The 20,277-nt window shown below is 35.3% G+C and overlaps 1 protein-coding gene, 6 non-coding genes and 1 pseudogene across 7 annotated transcripts; 5 read left to right on the forward strand and 3 right to left on the reverse strand.

Annotated features, from left to right (window-relative positions):
- Positions 1-187: 187 nt before the first annotated feature.
- TRNAR-CCG (transfer RNA arginine (anticodon CCG)) lies at positions 188-260 on the reverse strand. The gene has a single exon. It is a non-coding gene; the product is annotated as a tRNA-Arg (tRNA).
- Positions 261-517: 257 nt separating this feature from the next.
- Positions 518-590, reverse strand: TRNAR-CCG (transfer RNA arginine (anticodon CCG)). Its single transcript has one exon. It is a non-coding gene; the product is annotated as a tRNA-Arg (tRNA).
- Positions 591-847: 257 nt separating this feature from the next.
- On the reverse strand, positions 848-920 carry TRNAR-CCG (transfer RNA arginine (anticodon CCG)). The gene has a single exon. It is a non-coding gene; the product is annotated as a tRNA-Arg (tRNA).
- Positions 921-2,336: 1,416 nt separating this feature from the next.
- Positions 2,337-2,409, forward strand: TRNAR-CCG (transfer RNA arginine (anticodon CCG)). Its single transcript has one exon. It is a non-coding gene; the product is annotated as a tRNA-Arg (tRNA).
- A 143-nt stretch (positions 2,410-2,552) lies between these two features.
- TRNAR-CCG (transfer RNA arginine (anticodon CCG)) lies at positions 2,553-2,625 on the forward strand. Its single transcript has one exon. It is a non-coding gene; the product is annotated as a tRNA-Arg (tRNA).
- A 374-nt stretch (positions 2,626-2,999) lies between these two features.
- TRNAR-CCG (transfer RNA arginine (anticodon CCG)) lies at positions 3,000-3,072 on the forward strand. Its single transcript has one exon. It is a non-coding gene; the product is annotated as a tRNA-Arg (tRNA).
- Positions 3,073-3,137: 65 nt separating this feature from the next.
- On the forward strand, positions 3,138-7,930 carry LOC111799282 (low-specificity L-threonine aldolase 1). Its single transcript, XM_087125747.1, has 11 exons — positions 3,138-3,200; positions 3,324-3,359; positions 3,539-3,985; positions 4,120-4,231; positions 4,720-4,770; positions 5,451-5,522; positions 5,595-5,727; positions 5,834-5,892; positions 6,833-6,933; positions 7,134-7,200; positions 7,674-7,930. The coding sequence occupies exons 3-11, from the start codon at positions 3,543-3,545 to the stop codon at positions 7,713-7,715; spliced, it is 1,080 nt and encodes a 359-aa protein (XP_086981873.1). The 5' UTR covers positions 3,138-3,200; positions 3,324-3,359; positions 3,539-3,542; the 3' UTR covers positions 7,716-7,930.
- Positions 7,931-10,189: 2,259 nt separating this feature from the next.
- On the forward strand, positions 10,190-11,351 carry LOC111799121 (protein LIGHT-DEPENDENT SHORT HYPOCOTYLS 1 pseudogene; annotated as a pseudogene).
- Positions 11,352-20,277: the final 8,926 nt, after the last annotated feature.

The following is a 20,277-nucleotide window of genomic DNA, read 5'->3' on the forward strand; positions in this document are numbered from 1 at the left end:
TTAAAAAAAAATTAAAAAAATCGTTCACGATGGGACTCGAACCCACAATCTTCCGCTCCGGAGGTGAGTGCCTTATCCATTAGGCCACGCAAACTCTTTGGTGATAAAAAAACTAGGCCGTAAAAATTAAAATTATTAAATATAACAAAGTGAAAATTAAAAAAATTAAAAAAAAAATAAAAAAAATCGTTCACGATGGGATTCGAACCCACAATCTCCCGCTCCGGAGGCGAGCGCCTTATCCATTAGGCCACGCAAACTCTTTAGTGATAAGAAAACTAGGCCGTAAAAATTAAAATTATTAAATATAACAAAGTGAAAATTAAAAAAATTAAAAAAAAATAAAAAAAATCATTCACGATGGAACTCGAACCCACAATCTCCCGCTCCGGAGGCGAGCGCCTTATCCATTAGGCCACGCAAACTCTTTGGTGATAAGAAAACTAGGCCGTAAAAATTAAAATTATTAAATATAACAAAGTGAAAATTAAAAAAATTAAAAAAAAATAAAAAAAATCGTTCACGATGGGATTCGAACCCACAATCTCCCGCTCCGGAGGCGAGCGCCTTATCCATTAGGCCACGCAAACTCTTTAGTGATAAGAAAACTAGGCCGTAAAAATTAAAATTATTAAATATAACAAAGTGAAAATTAAAAAAATTAAAAAAAAATAAAAAAAATCATTCACGATGGAACTCGAACCCACAATCTCCCGCTCCGGAGGCGAGCGCCTTATCCATTAGGCCACGCAAACTCTTTGGTGATAAGAAAACTAGGCCGTAAAAATTAAAATTATTAAATATAACAAAGTGAAAATTAAAAAAATTAAAAAAAAATAAAAAAAATCGTTCACGATGGGACTCGAACCCACAATCTCCCGCTCCGGAGGCGAGCGCCTTATCCATTAGGCCACGCGAACTCTTTGTTTGCCGAATCTTTACATTTATATTTATTAAAATATAATATCTTTTTTCCAATGATAAATGTTCCAATCTTCATATTAAATTTGAATAAATACATTATTTTAATATATAAAATCATTAGCAAAAATATTTTCTTAAATATATGTCTTAGTCTCTAGTGAGATTTAATATTTTTATATTTTTAACGTTTTTTTTGTAATTAAGTTCTCAATATAATTTGGCTGATAATAAACCTACCTTATACGATATTAATTCAATTGGTAATAAATTTAATAATTTCCGCTATGAAATTTTATAAATATGATTTTAAAAAATTTATATATTTTTTTTCGTGGTGATGATCAAATCATTAACTTTTAGGATGATAATTAGCCACTTCCTTAACTAAATCGAGCTCTCTACTAGATTCGATCTTACACTGAATGCATCTACATAGTTCAGTCCATTCTCTACCGTGTTGTCACATTATAAATACCCCTTTCATCACGGTAAGAAACTTCATTCTCAGATGGTTCAATGACAACACTAACCTCCCTTAACCGTTTTCATGTCTGTCATTGTCAACATCTTTTTTAATTCTATCTGCACACGGTAACCTTCCCTCCTCCCGTTATATACGTTCTCATTGAAATTTTAAATTATCTATAAGTTAGTTTTGATTAAAAAGTTCATATAAGAAAACAACATGTAGATAACCTAAAAAACAAATTATTCAAAATGGTTTTGAAATTAATTAATTATTAATAATATTAGCAGCCAATCATTAAATTGGTTTGCGTGGCCTAATGGATAAGGGAGCGGGAGATTGTGGGTTCGAGTCCCATCGTGAACGACCAATCGTTTCCTTATCTTTTTTTTCTTTTTGTTGATATTGTGAGTTTTGTTTTGTTTTTTTTTTTTTTATATTATAATTTTGGTATTCTTTTTAATTTGATTTTTTTTTTTTTTATGGTTTTTTAAAATAAGCTAATTTTTTTTTACAAAAGTAGAGGGTTCGCGTGGCCTAATAGGTAAGGCGCTCGCCTCCGGAGCGGGAGATGGTGGGTTTGAGTCCCGTTTTTTTTTTTCTTTTTGTTGATATTATGAGTTTTGTTTTTTTTTTTTAATTTTTATTTTGGTATTATTTTTAATTTGAATTAATTTTTTTTTTTTTATGGTTTTTTAATATGAGGTAATTTTTTTACAAAAATAGAGGCCACGCCTCCGGAGCGGGAGATTGTGGGTTCGAGTCCCATTGTGAACGATCAAATTTTTCATTTTTTTTTCTTTTTTGTTGATATCATGAGTTTTGTTTTCTTTATTTTAATTTTTTTATATTATAATTTTGGTATTATTTTTAATTTGAATTAATTTTTTTTTATGGTTTTTTAATATAACGTAATTTTTTTACAAAAATTATACAAAAATAGAGGGTTCGCGTGGCCTAATGGATAAGGTGCTCGCCTCCGGAGCGGGAGATTGTGGGTTCGAATCCCATCGTGAACGATCAATTTTTTTTTTCTCTTTTTTGTTGATATCATGAGTTTTGTTTTCTTTATTTGTTAATATTATAATTTTGGTATTATTTTTAATTTGAATTTTTTTCTATGGTTTTTTAATATATGCTAATTTTTTTACAAAAATAGAGGGTTTGCGTGGCCTAATGGATAAGGCGCTCGCCTCCGGAGCGGGAGATTGTGGGTTCGAGTCCCATCGTGAACGATTTTTTTTTTTTTTATAAAGAAATAGGATGTTTTACATTTTTTTTAAAGTAGAATTTCAATTGTTTATTATAAAAAAATTTAAACAAATACAATGTTTTTTTCCTATGAACAAAGGGTTCGCGTGTCCTAATGGACAAGGTGCTCACCTCCGGAGCGAAAGATTGTGGGTTCGAATCCAATCGTGAACGATTTTTTAGAAATTAAAAGAGTTTTGTGTTTTCTTTTTCTTTTTATTGATATTATGAGTTTTGTTTTCTTAATATTAATTTTTTTAATATTATAATTTTGCTATTCTTTTTAATTTTTTTTTTTTAAATTTTCTATGGTTTTTTAATATGCCATTTTCTTACCAAAATTATATAGAAATAGAGGGTTCGCGTGGCTTAATGGATAAGGTGCTTGCCTCCGGAGCGAGAGATTATGGGTTCGAGTCCCATCGTGAACGATTTTTTAGAAATTACACCAAATATTGAAAAAATTTAAATCTTATTTGAAAATGTGAACACTATACAAAAAAAGGGGAAAAAAAGTTGTAATAATGATATGCACACTGAATAATTCTTGTTGGGACAGGTCAGTTTCTTTGAATCGTCACTACTTTTGATCATATCTCGTCAGCTTCTTTCATGGGGTTTTGATCCTTTTGATTCCTTCACAAACCCTTTACTCATAATTTCACGTGGAATCTGTATGTAGGTGAACTCCTCGTCATTCCTCTGCTGCTCAAGAACTGTAAGAATTCTTCCCCTGTTCTTCCTCCTCCGAAGAATTTTGATTTCTTTTGGGGTTTTGATTTTGATTTCCAATTTCTGCATATCATTTCAAGAGATGGGTTTCTTGAATAATCGATAGAAACTGAGGAACCCCTTTTGTCTGAACTGATTTTTCTTGTTACCCTTTGTTTCATTTAGTAAAATGGTGTCGAGAACTGTGGATCTTCGTTCAGACACCGTCACGAAGCCAACAGAGGCGATGAGGGCTGCAATGGCGAGCGCGGAGGTTGATGATGATGTATTGAAAAACGACCCAACTGCGTTCCGATTGGAAACAGAAATGGCGAAGATCATGGGGAAGGAGGCGGCTCTTTTCGTGCCTTCAGGCACTATGGGGAACCTCATAAGTGTTCTTGTTCATTGTGAAATTAGGGGTTCTGAGGTCATTCTTGGGGATAATTCTCATATCCATATTTATGAAAATGGAGGTATTGCAACCATTGGAGGGGTTCATCCGAGGACTGTTAGGAACAATGGAGATGGAACTATGAACTTGGATTTGATTGAAGCTGCCATTAGAGACCCTCGAGGAGAGCTTGTGTTCCCAACTACAAGGCTTATTTGCTTGGAAAACTCACATGCTAAGTAAGGATTTGTCTTTTAGAGGCTTATTAGATACAAATTGGAGAATTTAAAGGACAAAATCTATAATATAACTTGATTTTGAACTGCTTTGAAAGTGCAGGGCTTAATTATTATAGTACTTTTCTAAAATGCAGCTGTGGAGGTAGATGTCTCACTGCGGAATATACAGACGGGGTCGGCGAATTAGCTAAGAAGCATGGTTTGAAGCTTCACATTGATGGTGCTCGTATTTTTAACGCCTCAGTTGTATGTAGAATGACTGAACTCCTTAATAGTAATAACGCCAATCGTATTCGAACCTTAATCTTCTTGTTTTGTTTAATTGTGTCCGAACTTGGAAACCTAAATTCGAGTCGCTCTTGAATTGATAAATAGTAGAGATGTGCATTTTGGCTAAAGATGAACACATTTGTTCTGCATCTGTTTAGAATGGTGTGTGTTAAACATAGGTGATCACTGATCACTGACCAGAATCCTTGAGAAAAACAGAGGTTTTTGAGCTGCTATCATTGAAAACTCTCCATTTGATGTAGTTTTTTGTTTGTCCTTGTTCTAGCAATGGTTTTCGATGTGAAATCTGTGTATTGCTTCGTACGTTTTTCCTCCATTTGTCATCATTTAGCGAATCTTTAGGCTTCGAAGTTCACGTGTTTGAGAACTGGATCGTCTATATTTTATTTTCGCAGGCGTTTCGTTTGACAATAATCATCAATCCATTGTTTTTGTGTTTCCAGGCACTTGGTGTTCCTGTTAACAGGCTCGTGCAAGCGGCTGATTCTGTATCGGTATAATTATTCACCCAGCTTTGTTATCCTTAATCAATTTCATTCTTAAAAACTCTATCCCCTGTTTTGTTCGTCCAGTCTAGAAAGTTTCAAGGAAGCTATCTTTTAAATTATCGTTAAATCCAAAAGTTTGAGCCGAGAAATTTGAGTACATGTAATGACCCTAAATTTTTTACTTAATCTCGGGTCGTTACAATTGGTATTAGAGCTAGACACAGGGATGATGTGCCAATGAGGAGACTTAGTCCCAAAGGGGGTGGACACGAGGCGGTGTGCCAGCAAGGACGTTGGACTTCGAAGGGGAGTGGATATGGGGGTCCCACATCGATTGGAGAAGGGAATGAGTGGCAGCGAGGACGCTGGGCCCGAAGGAGGGTGGATTGTGAGATCCCACATCGGTTGGGGAGGAGAACGAAACATTTTTTATAAGTGTGTAGAAACCTCTCCATGCGTTTTAAAAACCTTGAGGGTAAGCCTGAAAGGGAAAGCCCAGAGAGGACAATGTCTGCTAGCGGTGGGCTTGGGTCGTTACAGTACATTTATTCTTTTAAAGATATTCTTCAAATTATCACTCCTCGTCTCTGACCGAAGTAAGAAGCATTGCTAATACATGCTTTTGTTTGTCGAACATGCCTTAGATTCGTTTGCTCAGCTATTGTTTTACTGAATTTTTGAACCAGGTATGCCTATCTAAGGGTCTGGGAGCTCCGGTTGGCTCGGTTATTGTTGGTTCAAAAGCCTTCATTACCAAGGTATATATTCACATTCCGCTCTTAAATTTGACTGCCAACACTTTCTAACAACTTGTCGTGCTTTCATTCTAGGCGAGACGGTTGAGGAAAACGTTGGGTGGCGGGATGAGACAGGTCGGTGTTCTTTGTGCTGCAGCATTGGTTGCAATTCAAGAGAACATTGTAAAGCTTGAGGGAGACCATGAGAATGCTAAGATTTTGGCTGGTAAAACCTACTCCGTTCATAATTAGGTTTCGTTCTCGCTCTCTTATTTCTCGATTCTTCCCAGCAATGAGAAAGCTAATGGATATTGCATTTGTGAATGATACAGATGGAATAAATGGAACCAAAGGATTGCATGTGGAAAGCCATTTGGTTGAAACAAACATAGTATGCTTCTGTTCATTGTTTATATAATTAGATATGAAATATTGCTTTGATATCTCAACAACTTGGATATCAATTCGAATTAGAGGATTCAAAATTACCGACCCGTTTGATAACATTAACGAAACATTACAAATTTGTTCGACACTGATTTTGTTTTTTATTTTCTGCTTTCGAAAACGATGCTGATTTACTAGTTCTCTTCAGCCTGTACTTTGGTTTTTGAAATTTGACTAAGATTTGATGTGTAACGGCCCCAATCCCACCGCTAGTAGATATTGTCCTCTTTAAGCTTTCCCTTTTGGGCTTCCTCTCAAGGTTTTTAAAACGCGTCTGCTAGAAAGAGGTTTCCACACTTTTGTAAAAGAATGCTTCGTTCTCCTCCCCAACCGATGTGGGATCTCACAATTCACCCCCGTTTGGGGCCCAGCGACGCTGGCACTCATTCCCTTCTCCAATCGATGTGGAATCTCACAATCCACCCCCCTTCAGGGTCCAGCGTCCTCGCTGACACTCATTCCCTTCTCCAATCGATGTGAGACCCCCTAATCCACCCCCCTTAGGGGCCCAGCATCCTTGTTGGCACACTGCCTCGTGTCCACCCTCCTTCGGGGCTCAGTCTCCTTGCTAGCACATCGCCCAGTGTCTAGCTCTGATACCATTTGTAACGACCCCAAACCCACTGTTAGTAGATATTGTCCTCTTTGGGCTTTTTCTTTTGGGATTCCCCTCAAAGTTTTTAAAACGCGTTTACTAAGAAGAGGTTTCCACTCTTATAAAAGAATGCTTCATTCTCCTCCCCAACTGATGTGGGATCTCAAAAGAGTGAAAAATTAAACCGAAGCTGTTTTGTTTTCTTGTCCATGTTCCAGATTTCCTTCTTTTCTGGTCCATGATTTTTCAATCTATATTGACATTGAAATTATAATTGCTTTCAATCCAGATATTCGTAGATATAAAAGAAAACACAACAATTACAGGGGAGAAACTATGCAAGATCTTGGAAGAACATGGCATACTTGTATTGCCAGAAAGTTCATCGAGGTTTGTTTTCAGTCTTTCGATGTCCCGTAACTTTTCTGCCTCGTCTCGTTGTTCTCACGATTGTTAAGATCCATAAACGTCCATTTTAGAAGCGTATGATGAACACTCACAAAGAAACACAAAGACAAACTCCTTTGCATGATAGAAATTTCTTGGTTTACCACTTTGTCTGAACTCTGTGTGTGTTTGTTTGTGTTCAGGATTAGAATTGTGCTCCACCACCAAATTTCAACATCTGACGTACAATACACCTTATCCTGCTTCCAGGTGATCACCATTACAACACACCATCAAATCTTGTTTGTGTTTTCTTTTTGTTTAAGTTCTATGTTTATTTCATTTTTACCATTACAACACACCATCAAATCTTGTTCGTACTTCCTCTCGCGTCTGCTAGGGAGAGGTTTCTGTACCCTTATAAAGAATGCTTCGTTCTCCTCTCCAACCGACGTGGGATCTCACATTTTGGTTCTCATGGCTATCTTTCTTAAACTATTTAATGATATCGAAATATAACACGTCGTTCATTCATTTATCTAATAGGCGGATATCTGCATGAAACAAGAGTTCAAAGTTACGTTTAGTAGGATAATCATTTATTTGACTAGTAGGTGTTAAAATGACTTTCCATGCAAAGTTAAACACTAAAGCGAGAACGTTTAGAAGTAAGAGAACTAAAATAGAATTTAAACTTCTTTTTAAAGCCAATGTACATAATTCCTCTCATTCTATTGTCACAGCAAGCAATGGCTGGAACATTTACAGATGAAACCGGCGTGTAAATAGACAACAAGGTGCTCGACTCGAGCCTTTTCTCCGTTTCTCTTTAGATGTACCTTCTCTGTGATCTGTAAGTAGTCTGTTTATGCAACACTAATACATATCAATCTCTGAAACATCATGACAATCAGTAATTTCTTTGTGGATTTGTTAAGAGTATACTTGGAAAATATTCATAGAATTTGTGGATAATGCGGAGATATTCTGTGAAACCCCACGTCGATTGACATTTTTTATAAGAGTGTGGAAACATCTCCTTAGTAAACGCTTATTAAAAACCTTGAGGGGAAGCCTAGAAGGGAAAGCTCAAAGAGAACAATATTTGCTAGCGGTGGGCTTAGGCTATTATAAATGGTATTAGAGCCAGAAACCGAACAGTGTGTTAGCGAGGACGCTGGGCCAAGGGGAGTGGATTATGAGATCCCACATCGGTTGGAGAGAGGACGAGACATTCCTTGTAAGGGTGTGGAAACCTCTTCTTAGCACACACGTTTTAAAACCTTGAGGGGAAGCCTAGAAAGGAAAGCTCAAAGAGAACAATATTTGCTAGCGGTGGGCTTAGGCTGTTATAAATGGTATTAGTACCAGACACCGAACAGTGTGTTAGCGAGGACGCTGGGCCAAGGGGAGTGGATTGTGAGATCCCACATCGGTTGGAGAGAGGACGAGACATTCCTTGTAAGGGTGTGGAAACCTCTTCTTAGCACACACGTTTTAAAACCTTGAGGGGAAGCCCGAAAGAAATAGCCCAAAAAAGACAATATCGACTAGCGGTGGGCTTGAGCTGATAAGTTTTTGAGCATGTAGGTATATATATATATATATGTGGTAGGTCTAGCTGTCCTGATTTGAACAAACCTACCAACCTAAACAGGTTCTTTAATGGCAAAGTTTTGGTGATAGAAGATGCCAATCTGATCTATTCATTTAGGGTATCCCTCTGATGTTTAGGGCAGCCCTAGAATGTAGGGTTTACATTCCCAGGTGTGTGTGTAGAATAGCCTGTTTCCTCTTCATTTGATCAAACATGGAAAAGCTTTTGGAACCCTTTTTTTAGTTTTCTTTGTGTCCTTTTGGAATGTCATGCCTTGTAGTTTGTAATTAATGCCTGATATGATATGAAGGTTACCTGTTGACTGTGAATAGAGATATCAAATGCAGCCACTTTGTGATTAATGTTGGACTATACCCCTTTCAAATCCTTTACCTACTTCTTTGGTTCTTCTAGGTCGGAGATTTGAATCTCGACTTATTACTATTTTAACCCCGTCTGGTTTAGTTCTCGAGAGCTTTCTACATAACTTTTAATCGTTTGAGCGGTGTTATACTGGGATGAAGTGAAAAAGGAAGAATGGGTATCTGCACCCGTCTCGACCTGTTTGAGATGGGTGAAGTTAAACATCAACGTATTTTCACATTTTCTTCACTAATTTTTTCGTTACCCCTAATTTTGTTTTGGAATCGAGTTATAGAGTTGAAATGGAGCGAAAGTGAGTTGTTAAGAGAATATTTAAAATTATGATCGATAAATATTATTATTTTACTTTTTGTTCTTTTTAAGGTTTTTGAATCTCGTCTCTCGAGAACAAGTATATTTTAACAATTGAATTATACTAAAAGTTACAATTAAATCCAAAACTTCTACAAATTTAGAAATCAAAACAAAAAGATTGAAATTAAGTGTCAGTCACTTTATTATTATACGAGCTTAAACAACAATAATAAATTGACAAGTTTTTAAAAAAGTTTAACAGAAGATTAAAACATCGATTTTTGTATGGTAATCAGTGATTTATTCATTAAACTATGTTTGAATTGACCATAATATAGTTTACACGTAAGTGATTTTCGTTTTCTCTACCCTTCTTACCTTGAAAAAACAGGGGCACCTTGCGTCCTTGAACCGATAACTATCTTTCGGCTAATCTAGCCTCCTCCGTCCCTCGAGACCAACAAGGGGTAGTACAGAAATATTCACCTGTTGTCCATTGACTACGCTTTCGACCTGATCTTAGGCCCTGACTCACCCTCCGTAGACGAACCTTGCGGAGGAACCCTTATGTTTTCGGTGCATTGGATTCTCACCAATGTTTGCGTTACTCAAGCCGACATTCTCGCTTCCGAACGACTTAGCATTGTTATTAAAAAACCTGATAGCATTCTCATGCAACATCAAACACAGTTATCTCTGATTCACTAAAATCTTATCTTATGCTCAAACATCTTATATTTTCAAACATCGTAAACAATAAGAACAAAACATCTTATATTTTCAAACATCGTAAACAATAAGAACAAAAAATGATGAAGTGGAGCGTGTAAAGCACGCGCCGGAGAGTGAATGGGTGACAGCACAAATGTCCTTTTACCAATGGTCACCATCAACTCTTTTTCTCTGCTAAAAACTTGTCATGTTATGTTGTATGGCTCTTACTGTTCATCTTCTCTCTCCTCTTCTCTCTCTTAATCTAACACTGAACAAACCCACTTCCCCCCACTGAACCACCACTGATCATTACTCATTTCTCCCTTCTTTCTACACTGTTCATCTCTCACTCCTCTTTCCCCCCTCTCATCTTCTTCTTCTAAACCCAACAAAAACTCACCTCATTTCCTCTTTATCAATGCATTCCTCATCATTTCATGCAATTCCAACTTCTTGGGTTCACTTTTTTTCCATTTTTCTCAACTGGGTTTCTGTTTTTTTGCCTTAAATCCATCAAAAACCTAATCGTTGAGCTTGTTTCTCTCTCTAAAACCCTAAAAATCCAATCTTTTTTTGCTCATTTCCCTAAATTTCTCTTGTTTTTTCTTCAATCTTCTTGTCTTTCATTTGGGTTTTCATCTTTAATGGATTTGTTCTCAGAATCATCCTCAAATCCCATTCCTTACGACACAACCAACACCGCCGCCGCCGCCGCCGCCGTTGTTACAGCATGTCCTTCACCATCTTCCTCCTCTTCCGCCACTGCCACCGCCACACCTAGCCGCTATGAGAATCAAAAACGGCGAGATTGGAACACGTTTTGTCAGTACCTTCGCAACCATCGTCCACCGTTGTCTCTACCGATGTGCAGCGGTGCTCACGTGCTGGAATTTCTCCGGTACTTGGATCAGTTTGGGAAGACCAAAGTCCATAACCAAACCTGCCCGTTTTTTGGCCTTCCTAACCCACCTGCCCCTTGTCCCTGCCCGCTCCGGCAAGCTTGGGGCAGCCTTGATGCACTCATTGGTCGCCTCCGTGCTGCCTATGAAGAGAACGGCGGCCGGCCGGAATCTAACCCTTTTGGAGCTAGAGCTGTTAGGCTTTATTTAAGGGAAGTTCGTGATTTTCAGGCGAAAGCAAGAGGGGTTAGCTATGAGAAGAAGAGAAAAAGGCCGAAGCAAAAGATTGCAAATTCAAATCAAGACGGTGCAACTTGAGAACGAGAACAAGAACAAGAATGAATACACAATCAAGAACATTGATATAGTTTTCTATATGAATTATGTGCTAAGAGAATTTGTAACCTATCGCTTATTTTTATGTCCAATTCGTAATCGCGTGGAAGTGTAGATTTGAACCTTCGACCTGTATGAGCTACGCATAGCTCGTGTTAGCTTTCTATAAGGATGATCATGTTTTTTTTTTGTTTTAATCTTCAAGATCACTTTGAATTGATACTAAATTGATGGGTTTGGTGGATTTTTGAGGAAGAAAATAGTGTTTTTGACATAAATTAGTGGGAAATTATTGCTAAATTTTGGTGGGTTTTGTCCATTTAGTGATTTGGGTATCAAAGATTTGATCTTTATAAGCTTATATATGTATAATTCGAAGTAAATTTGAGTATTTTGATGATTTAATGATGACCCAAATGAAGAACATGAACAAAATTGGTGTAAAAAGCCTTTTTTTTCTGGTTTTTTTTGGGTTATAAAGATGAACATGTTCAAAGCTAGGGCTTTTCAGGTTGTTTTTTTCATGTTCATCAGGTAAAGAAACAGAAGATTGGGTTTTTGTGGTGGGAAATTCAACAGTTATTTGAAGAACAAAACAGTCAAGACTGTTCATTAAGGTTGTTGTTGTTGTTCTTGTTTTGGCTTTAAAAACACAATCTTTTTGGTAAAGATTTGTAACAATTAGGCAACAAGACAAAACCCTAATTAATATTGTTGTGTTTTTTTTTTTTTCATAATGTTTTGAATTGAAATGAAAATCCCAGAAAGAAAGAAAAAAAAAAAAAAGAGACAGCCACATCCCCCATGTCTTGAAATAATTGATACTCTTCCCTATGGCATTCATTCTTGAACATAACATTGATTAGAAGGAAACTTTTTGTAATTATTGAGGAAAAGATGAAAAGAAACACAATCCCCTATTAATTTGCTTTTAATCGATGAAAAATTGATGTAACGATGACCTAGAACGACGTAGCAGTAAATGGGACGTTCTCTTGTATGAAGTTTGAAAGAACGTCGTTCATATATGTTAACCTAATCCATTGTGCTGACTTTTCATGAGATTGTTCATCTTGGAGACCTGATGCGGTTATGAGTACAACCGGGCGTGGGAGACACTCGATCGTTCTCTAGATTTTCAAGGACCTCCAGGGGTGCACTGGATACCATGTGACGTGCGGTGATCTTCCAGCCTTTCGTACAATATTTAAACGAGTTTAAGATTGACAAGATGGTTGGAGTCTCACGTTAGCTAATTAAGAGGAAGATCATGAGTATATAAGTAAGAGACACTATCTCTATTGTCACGAGAGTTATGTTTGAAGTGAACAATATCATGTTATCGTCGAGATTTAATTTATTTTTGTGATATAAATAAGAGATCGGTAGAAGCTCGTGTTTATTCTTTCCGACTAGACATATGAGATGTGTTTTTTTTAATTCCCCTTTCAAATGATATGACAGTTTATAAAGTTTTCTTTTTTTTTTTTTTTTTTTTTTTTTCATTTTATTTGTTTAGAACATTAAAAGTGCAAATTATAACATCTTATTCTTTCCTACCTGATTTTGTGCATAAATATTTGGAAAAAAAAATTATATATATATATATATATATATATATATATATATATATATCATATTCAATAGTTTCAAATTCAAAATAAACCATGGTTAGGTCGGGTCGGGTTAATCCATTTGTTTACAATAAGAAAGAATGAAGCTGCTTACAGGGACGGTTACGCGATATGCCGTTTCATACCCGCCTTTTCTTTAACCCTGCTATCAACCTAATCTAAAGAACTCTTATTAAATAATGTACACAGTGAGATCCGACCACAATATATTTAGGTTGAGTCAGTTTGATTTGTTCGAGTCATTTATTCAAAATTTTGTTTTTAATAAAAATAATATATATAACAATTTTAAAAAAATTTGACGATAAATTTGGATTGATTTTATTTCACAAAAATTAATTTTAGAAAAACTATTAAACTCACTTAATTCATAAATTTTTATTCGTTTAAACTCAATTCAACCCAAACGGTATAAATTAGATTGAATTGTGTTAGGAATCACGGATCTACGCAATGGTATGATATTGTTCACTTTGAGCATAAACTCTCGTAGCTTTGTTTTAGACTTCCCGGGAAGGCTTCATCATGTCATGTAGATCATCATCATTGAACAAGGTCACTGTATCACCATCTTTTTCAATATATCTGATATCAGAGTCATGCTCTAAACTTAGTCACGCCAATAGATGGACAAATCCTCATATGTCGAACAAAGTATTGTGAGCTTCGAAGGTATAGTAAAAAAGTGACTAAAGTATCGAACAAAGGGTGTACTTTGTTCGAAGACTCCAAAAGAAAAAAAATGAGTCGAGCATCGATTAAGGGGAGACATACTTTGTTCGAACGGAGGTGTTGGATGAGAGTTCCACATCGGCTAATTGAGGAAATGATCCTTGGTTTATAATCCAGGAATACTATCTTCATTGGTACGAGACTTTTTGGGGAAACCTAAAGCAAAGTTGTGAGAGCTTAGGCTCAAAGTGGACAATATCCATACCATTGTGGAGATCCGTGATTCCTAACGAAGTGTTTAAGTTTTTTGAATCACTAGATCTTTTGAATATTTTTAGAGTACGTGTTAATCATATTAATAGATTAAAATCTCGTAATGTCTCGTAATTATCTAATTATCTCGTAATTAAATTAATCATATATATTATTATTTTAATTTTTTGATGTGTTATGATTTTGTAGGGCATCTACAATACAAAAGTTCCTAACTTTTTTTTTTTTACTTTTGTTATGATTTTGGTGCTTACAAAAATGCTAAATTATAAAAATAACTATATTTTAAAAAAAATTGCAATATTTACCTAGAACGACGTGACAATGATTACGACGTTTGGTTGGATTAACTTTGAAAACCGTCTCAGATTAACTTTGAAAGAAAAACATTCAAAACACTTAACTCTTCGTCTAATTTCGTTTTTTTTACTCCGGGAAACATTTAGAAAAAATTAAAAATAATAGACTAAATTAATAAAAATAGGCATAAACTCTGTACTTTGTCTAAAAGAAATATTCTTGAATTTTCAAAATTTTCAATAATACTCTTAAAACTTTTAAGAAAATTTTTAATATTGTTTTAAAAATACTAAAAATCATTAATACCTTATATTAAAAAAAAAATTAAAAATACCATAAATTATCTCCAAACTTTTTAATAGGAATATTTAAAAAAATATATATTTTTAAAGTTTTTTTAAAAAAAAGTTTAAAATATTAATCAAACCTTTTAAAAGTTTACAGAAATTTTTTAAATAAAAATATTAACTTTTTTTTTTTTTTTTTTGAAAATTTAAGAATATTTTTGACATACATTTTTTCGTGTTTATACTTAGGTTTAATTATATATATATATATATATATATATATATATATATATATATATATATATATATATATATATATATATATATATAGTTTATCTCTCTTGCATTTAACAATGATCTTAAATAATTTATTTTTTTAAACCTTAATATGAGATGTGATTTTAGATAATAAATATTTTTTGAAGAAAAAATTTAAAAATTCTCATGAAGTCTTAAATATGCTAATGCATGTTTTAGGGTTTATAAGGTAAGAAGCCTAATGCATGTAATATGCTAATGCTAATACATCATACATGCATTTTAGGGTTTAGGGTTTATAATGATGTTACTGAATTATTCTCGTTTCGTTAATATTAATTTAATTATTAATTTTTACGAGGTCTTACGAAACAAATTATTTTTTTATAAGTGTGTGAAAATCTCTCATAATAGACACGTTTTAAAATTGTAAAGTTGACGACGATACGTGATATGGTATCAGCCCAAGAGAAAGCTCTGATACCCCAAAAGATACGGAAATCACTACAACGGAAGTAAGATTCAGATTACCTTGTTGATTGAATATCTCAAGGCAAGAAAACTTGTTTGAGATTTGAATCACTCCACAAGCAAGATCGATCATGTCTAGCTTGAATGATTATTGTTGGTCAAATATCTCGAATCACTTTACAAGCAAGATTGATCGTGTCGAGCTTGAATGATTCTACATGCAACCTAAACTACATAGAACTGCAAAGAAACTTAGTCATTAGCTTAAGAAAGCACAAATGCTTCTTTTACTACAAATACAACATACACGACAATATATAGTCTCAAAATGAAACTATTAAAGACATTCTCAGAGTTGTAACATTCATACTTTATGACCATAATTAACCATTATGTAACCGAAAGTAAATAAAAAGTCCTCAAATATATTAACGAAATACAATAACTTTAAATTGTAATCCACCTAAAATTTATAACAATGAAACTTCATTCTTCTTCAACGTAGCATGAATTGAAATATCTTTTGATAATTTCAACAACATTTTCTTCACATATTCGTTGAAGTATATTGTATGATTGATGTCTCTTAGTCCATATCAATACGTAACGGGTCAAAACAGATAATATCAACTTAGAGATAATGTTGGATAAAAATAAATAAATTTAATTTTTAATTTAATTTATTTTCAACCGTGAAGCAGACACGCACCCCCACCTGGGGACACACAAGCAAAAAAATAAAGGCCGTACAAAGATCCCGCAATCTACGGTCAACTGGATGGGACGTCGGTGGTTGACACGTGCGCTTCTTTGTGGTCCCCACACTCCTCGTGATCCCACGTGGATCCATGTACTCCTTGTCGGCAACCGAGGGACGCTGGCTTTACTCTCGTCTCAGCTCGATTCGACTCGGCTCGGTCGGCTCTGCCACGTAGGTAGAAAAGGAGCCGTGGATTTGGTTGGCAATGCCAACTCATCAATCGTACGGCTCAACATGTTTCCTTCCGACAAGGCGATGTTTTTCCATCTTTGGTCTTTGTATCGTTTACTATTTTTAGGATTTAATTTCCTCTAATTTAAATTAAAAATAAAATAAAAACTAAACTTTTCCCAACTACTAATTTTATTTTTTTGCTATTTAGTCCTTCTACTTTGCAAAAATTGCCCACCTTTCTCGTTTTAGTTTATAAACGAATCTCTTTATGATAAACAGATTCATTTTACAAGTTCGTTATTAACTCGTAATCCCCGAAAGACTTTCAAGGAGCCTTGTTCAGTAGGTGCGATGCAAGTATTCTTTCACAAGTTTGACGCAAGTCGTACTTCCCAGCCCTCTTAGCTACTTGTATTAACAAACTAGGGCGCTATACAGAAGTTCGTGCCTGCTTATCCCAGGTTACTATTGAACATCGATCCATCTGAAGAATGATGCTTGTATATCCCTAAGTGTGGGTCGAGAGAAACAAAAAATTTCTTGTAAGGGTGTGGAAACCTCTCCCTAGTAGGCACGTTCTAAAACTGTGAGACTGATGAAAATATGTAACGGACCAAATCGAACAATATCTGCTCGCGGTGATACGTTTACAAGAGTTTCAAAGTCTCAATCGTTGGATAATAAACACAACTATTTAATTTTGATGATTTTTTTACCACTGGGATTAAGTCGTTACAAAATTTTAAGTACGTATAAACTAAAGTTTATGGACCAAATTATGACCTTCCCGAGAGTTTATGGACCTCACGACACTATACTCATAATTTTTTTAAAGTAGTATCGTCTTCGTTTAGAATTTTGAAAAGCTAAAATTTAAATAATTTTTTTTTTAAAAAATATGAGGTTCAAAATAGACGTTTTAAAAGTACGAACACTAATGAATATAAGTCAAAAAGTATAATGATAAAATAAAAAAAATATATCCTACTTTGCTCTCTCATTAAATTTTTTGGTTTGTTCATGTCTATACAATTATTGGACTTGGATAATTTCGTGTCTATTTAATTTAAATGTAACGAAATTTGTGAGTTGTAGTTTGACTCAACCCGACAGGAGAGAGTGGGTGAAAAGACGAGAACAATGAGATGCCGAACACTCTCCCGACTTAGTTTTTTAGGGTTTTTCCAAAAAGTTTCATATCAGTGAAGATAACGTCTCTCACTTCATCGATATTAGCCAATATGAGACTCGAACAATCCTCAACAAATTCCTCTAAGAAAAGAGTGAAGACTATTCCTCACAGACTAACATAGAATTGCTCCAAGTCGAGCATACTCAACTTTGGAACTCCTATGACGAGCCACCGAAAAGGAAGATATACCGCTCCTTCACTCGGGCATCACACGTCCACCAATTTGCACATTGGTTCGTTCTCGAACCACACCCTACAAGGAGGGTTCTGCTTTGATATCATTTGTAACAACTCTACGTACGTCCAACATAAGATTAAATCGTTACAACATGCATGTCATTGGTAGTTTCAGTAACTCAACCCCATGTACGTCCACCATAAAAACTACGAGGTTTAGTCATTTCTGCTTGAATTTATTGAAAAACCCTGATGACAGCTAAAAGTAGGATCGTGTTGCCTATTTGCCCTCCTGTTATCTCTCTCATTGTCTACCAGATAAAAGGCAACACGCTCGATCCTTAATTTTGTAGAAAAACATACATAAGAAATCCAACTTGTTCGTAAATTTGGAGAAGAAAAAAACGTTTTTTTAGGGTTTAGGAAATTATTGGGAGTAGAGTTCTTTGCATAGAAACTCATAATCTTATGTTATATTAATAAGTAAATGATTTAATCTATACATTGATTTTGTCACATGTACTTATAATAAAGTATAGTTAATTATTTCAAATAATGAAGAGAAATTAATTTATATTATTTTATGCAAAAATAATAGTTTCAATTTCCAATCAATGACAGTCTTCAAGAAATTCACCACTATTTTACTCTAATATTAAACTAATCATCATCCTTCCTTGATGTAAATTTGGTCACCAATGGGCATTTTATCATTAATTAATATTGTTAATTCTCTTGTTTTAGGGTTTTCATAGTACAATTAAGTAAGATAATTAGCCCTGCTGCCTTGGCTCCAACATAGGCATTGGTTTTGATAAATATATTTTATGTTCTCTCTCATGCTCGGACAAGCATACCCTAACTTACTTCATTTTGCATCTTGTAACGTTATCGAGATTGTAACAGTCTAAACCCACTGCTAGTAGATATTGTCTGCTTTAGCTCGTTATGTATCGCCATAAAACGCGTCTATTAGGGAGAGGTTTCGACACCCTTGTAAGGAATGTTTCGTTCTCCTCTCCAACCGATGTGAGATCTCACATCTACCTCTTTGTGGGTCCAATGTCCTTACTGACACATTGCCTGGTGTTTGGCTCTAATACCATTTGTAACAGCCTAAGCCCACTGTTAGTAGATATTGTTCACTTTGGCTCGTTATGTATCGTCGTCAGCCTCACGGTTTTAAAACGCGCCTATTAGGGAGAGGTTTTTACACCCTTGTAAGAAATGTTTTGTTCCCCTCTCCAACCGATGTGGGATCTCACAATCCACCCTCTTTGTGGGTCCAATGTCTTTGATGGCACATTGCCTGGTGTTTGGCTCTGATACCATTTGTAACAGCCTAAGCCCACTGTTAGTAGATATTGTTCACTTTGGCTCGTTATGTATTGTCGTCAGCCTCACGGTTTTAAAACGCGCCTATTAGGGGGAGGTTTCTACACCCTTGTAAGGAATGTTTCGTTCTCCTCTCCAACCGATTGTGAGATCTTACATCTACCTCTTTGTGGGTCCAATGTCCTTACTGACACATTGTCTGGTGTTTGGCTCTAATACCATTTGTAACAGCCTAAGCCCACTGTTAGTAGATATTGTTCACTTTGGCTCGTTATGTATCGCCGTCAACCTCACGGTTTTAAAACGCGCCTACTAAGGAGAGGTTTCTATTGTAAGAAATGTTTCATTCCCCTCTCCAACCGATGTGGGATCTCACAATCCACCCCCTTTGGGGGCCTAACGTCCTCGTGGCACATCGCCTGGTGTTTGGCTTTGATGCCATTTGTAACAGCTCAAGCCTACCTCTAGTAGATATTGTCTGCTTTGGCCTATTACGTATCACGTCAGCCTCATGATTTTAAAAAGCATCTACTAGGGAGAGGTTTCTACACCCTTGTAAGGAATGCTTTGTTCCCCTCTCCAATCGATGTGAGATCTTACAATCCACCCTCTTTGTGGGTCCAACGTCCTCGTTGGCACACTGCCTGATGTTTGGCTCTGATACTATTTGTAACAGCCTAAGCCCACCGCTAGCAGATATTGTCTGTTTTGGCTTGTTATGTATCGCCGTCAGCCTCACGATTTTAAAATGCACTAAGAAGAGATTTCTACACTTTTATAAGGAATGTTTTGTTCTACTCTCCAACCGATGTGGAATGTCACAAAGATAGTCCCGATATTTCTCTACAACATGATCATGTTACTTGTCTTACACTATCATTACAAACCAACATACGTCTCAACGTACTTGAGAAATTGAGCTGGGTTGTTGAGCAAGCCCACTAGTGTTCAAGCCCATTTCTAATGGCCTTTTCAAATATTGGGCTTGTTTTTTTTTTCTTTTTTTTATTTTATTTTATTTATTATTATTCTAGATGAATTTTGATGAATATAGATTAATTTATGTTTGTTTCGGATTTATTTAATATCATTTATGTTAGAATAATGGTGAGTCGTGGTCAAATAAATTTTTTTTAACAACCCAACATTCTAATCCGAAAATAAAAATTTGGGTTAGATTGGATTGTAAAAATTTTCGGGTCGGGTTGGGTTACCCATCCAAACAACCTGTGGTTGGGTAAAAAAAAATCATTTAACTCAACCCAATCCAGACCATATGCACTCTTTATTATTTATTTATTTGAATGCCAAGTAATATGTATATATTATCGGTTCAGTTCAGGTTAACTCGAACATTTATCTACTGAATCTGAAACCCAAATTGAACCCGTTCAATTCCATGAAAATAATCTAACCCAATCCAAGATGTTATTAGTTCAAGCTTTATGATTCGGATTAGGTTGGTCCGACCTCCAAAATTCAAACTTAAAAAAATAAATAATAATAATTTCCCAAAACATATTTTCTTAAAAAAAAAATAAAATAATATATATATAATAGAAAAGGAAGTATTTTTCGATTTTCAGAACA

The sequence above is a fragment of the Cucurbita pepo genome, chromosome 7 (assembly GCF_057944985.1).
Source record: "Cucurbita pepo subsp. pepo isolate OVF chromosome 7, ASM5794498v1, whole genome shotgun sequence".
NCBI lineage: Eukaryota > Viridiplantae > Streptophyta > Magnoliopsida > Cucurbitales > Cucurbitaceae > Cucurbita > Cucurbita pepo.

Bases quoted from the DNA above. Each gene is read 5' to 3' on its own strand.
- LOC111799282 (XM_087125747.1), top strand. From the start codon at position 3,543: ATGGTGTCGAGAACTGTGGATCTTCGTTCAGACACCGTCACGAAGCCA. The intron at 3,986-4,119 runs GTAAGGATTTGT...TCTAAAATGCAG, and splicing joins TTGGAAAACTCACATGCTAA to CTGTGGAGGTAGATGTCTCA. The intron at 5,523-5,594 runs GTATATATTCAC...CTTTCATTCTAG, and splicing joins CAAAAGCCTTCATTACCAAG to GCGAGACGGTTGAGGAAAAC.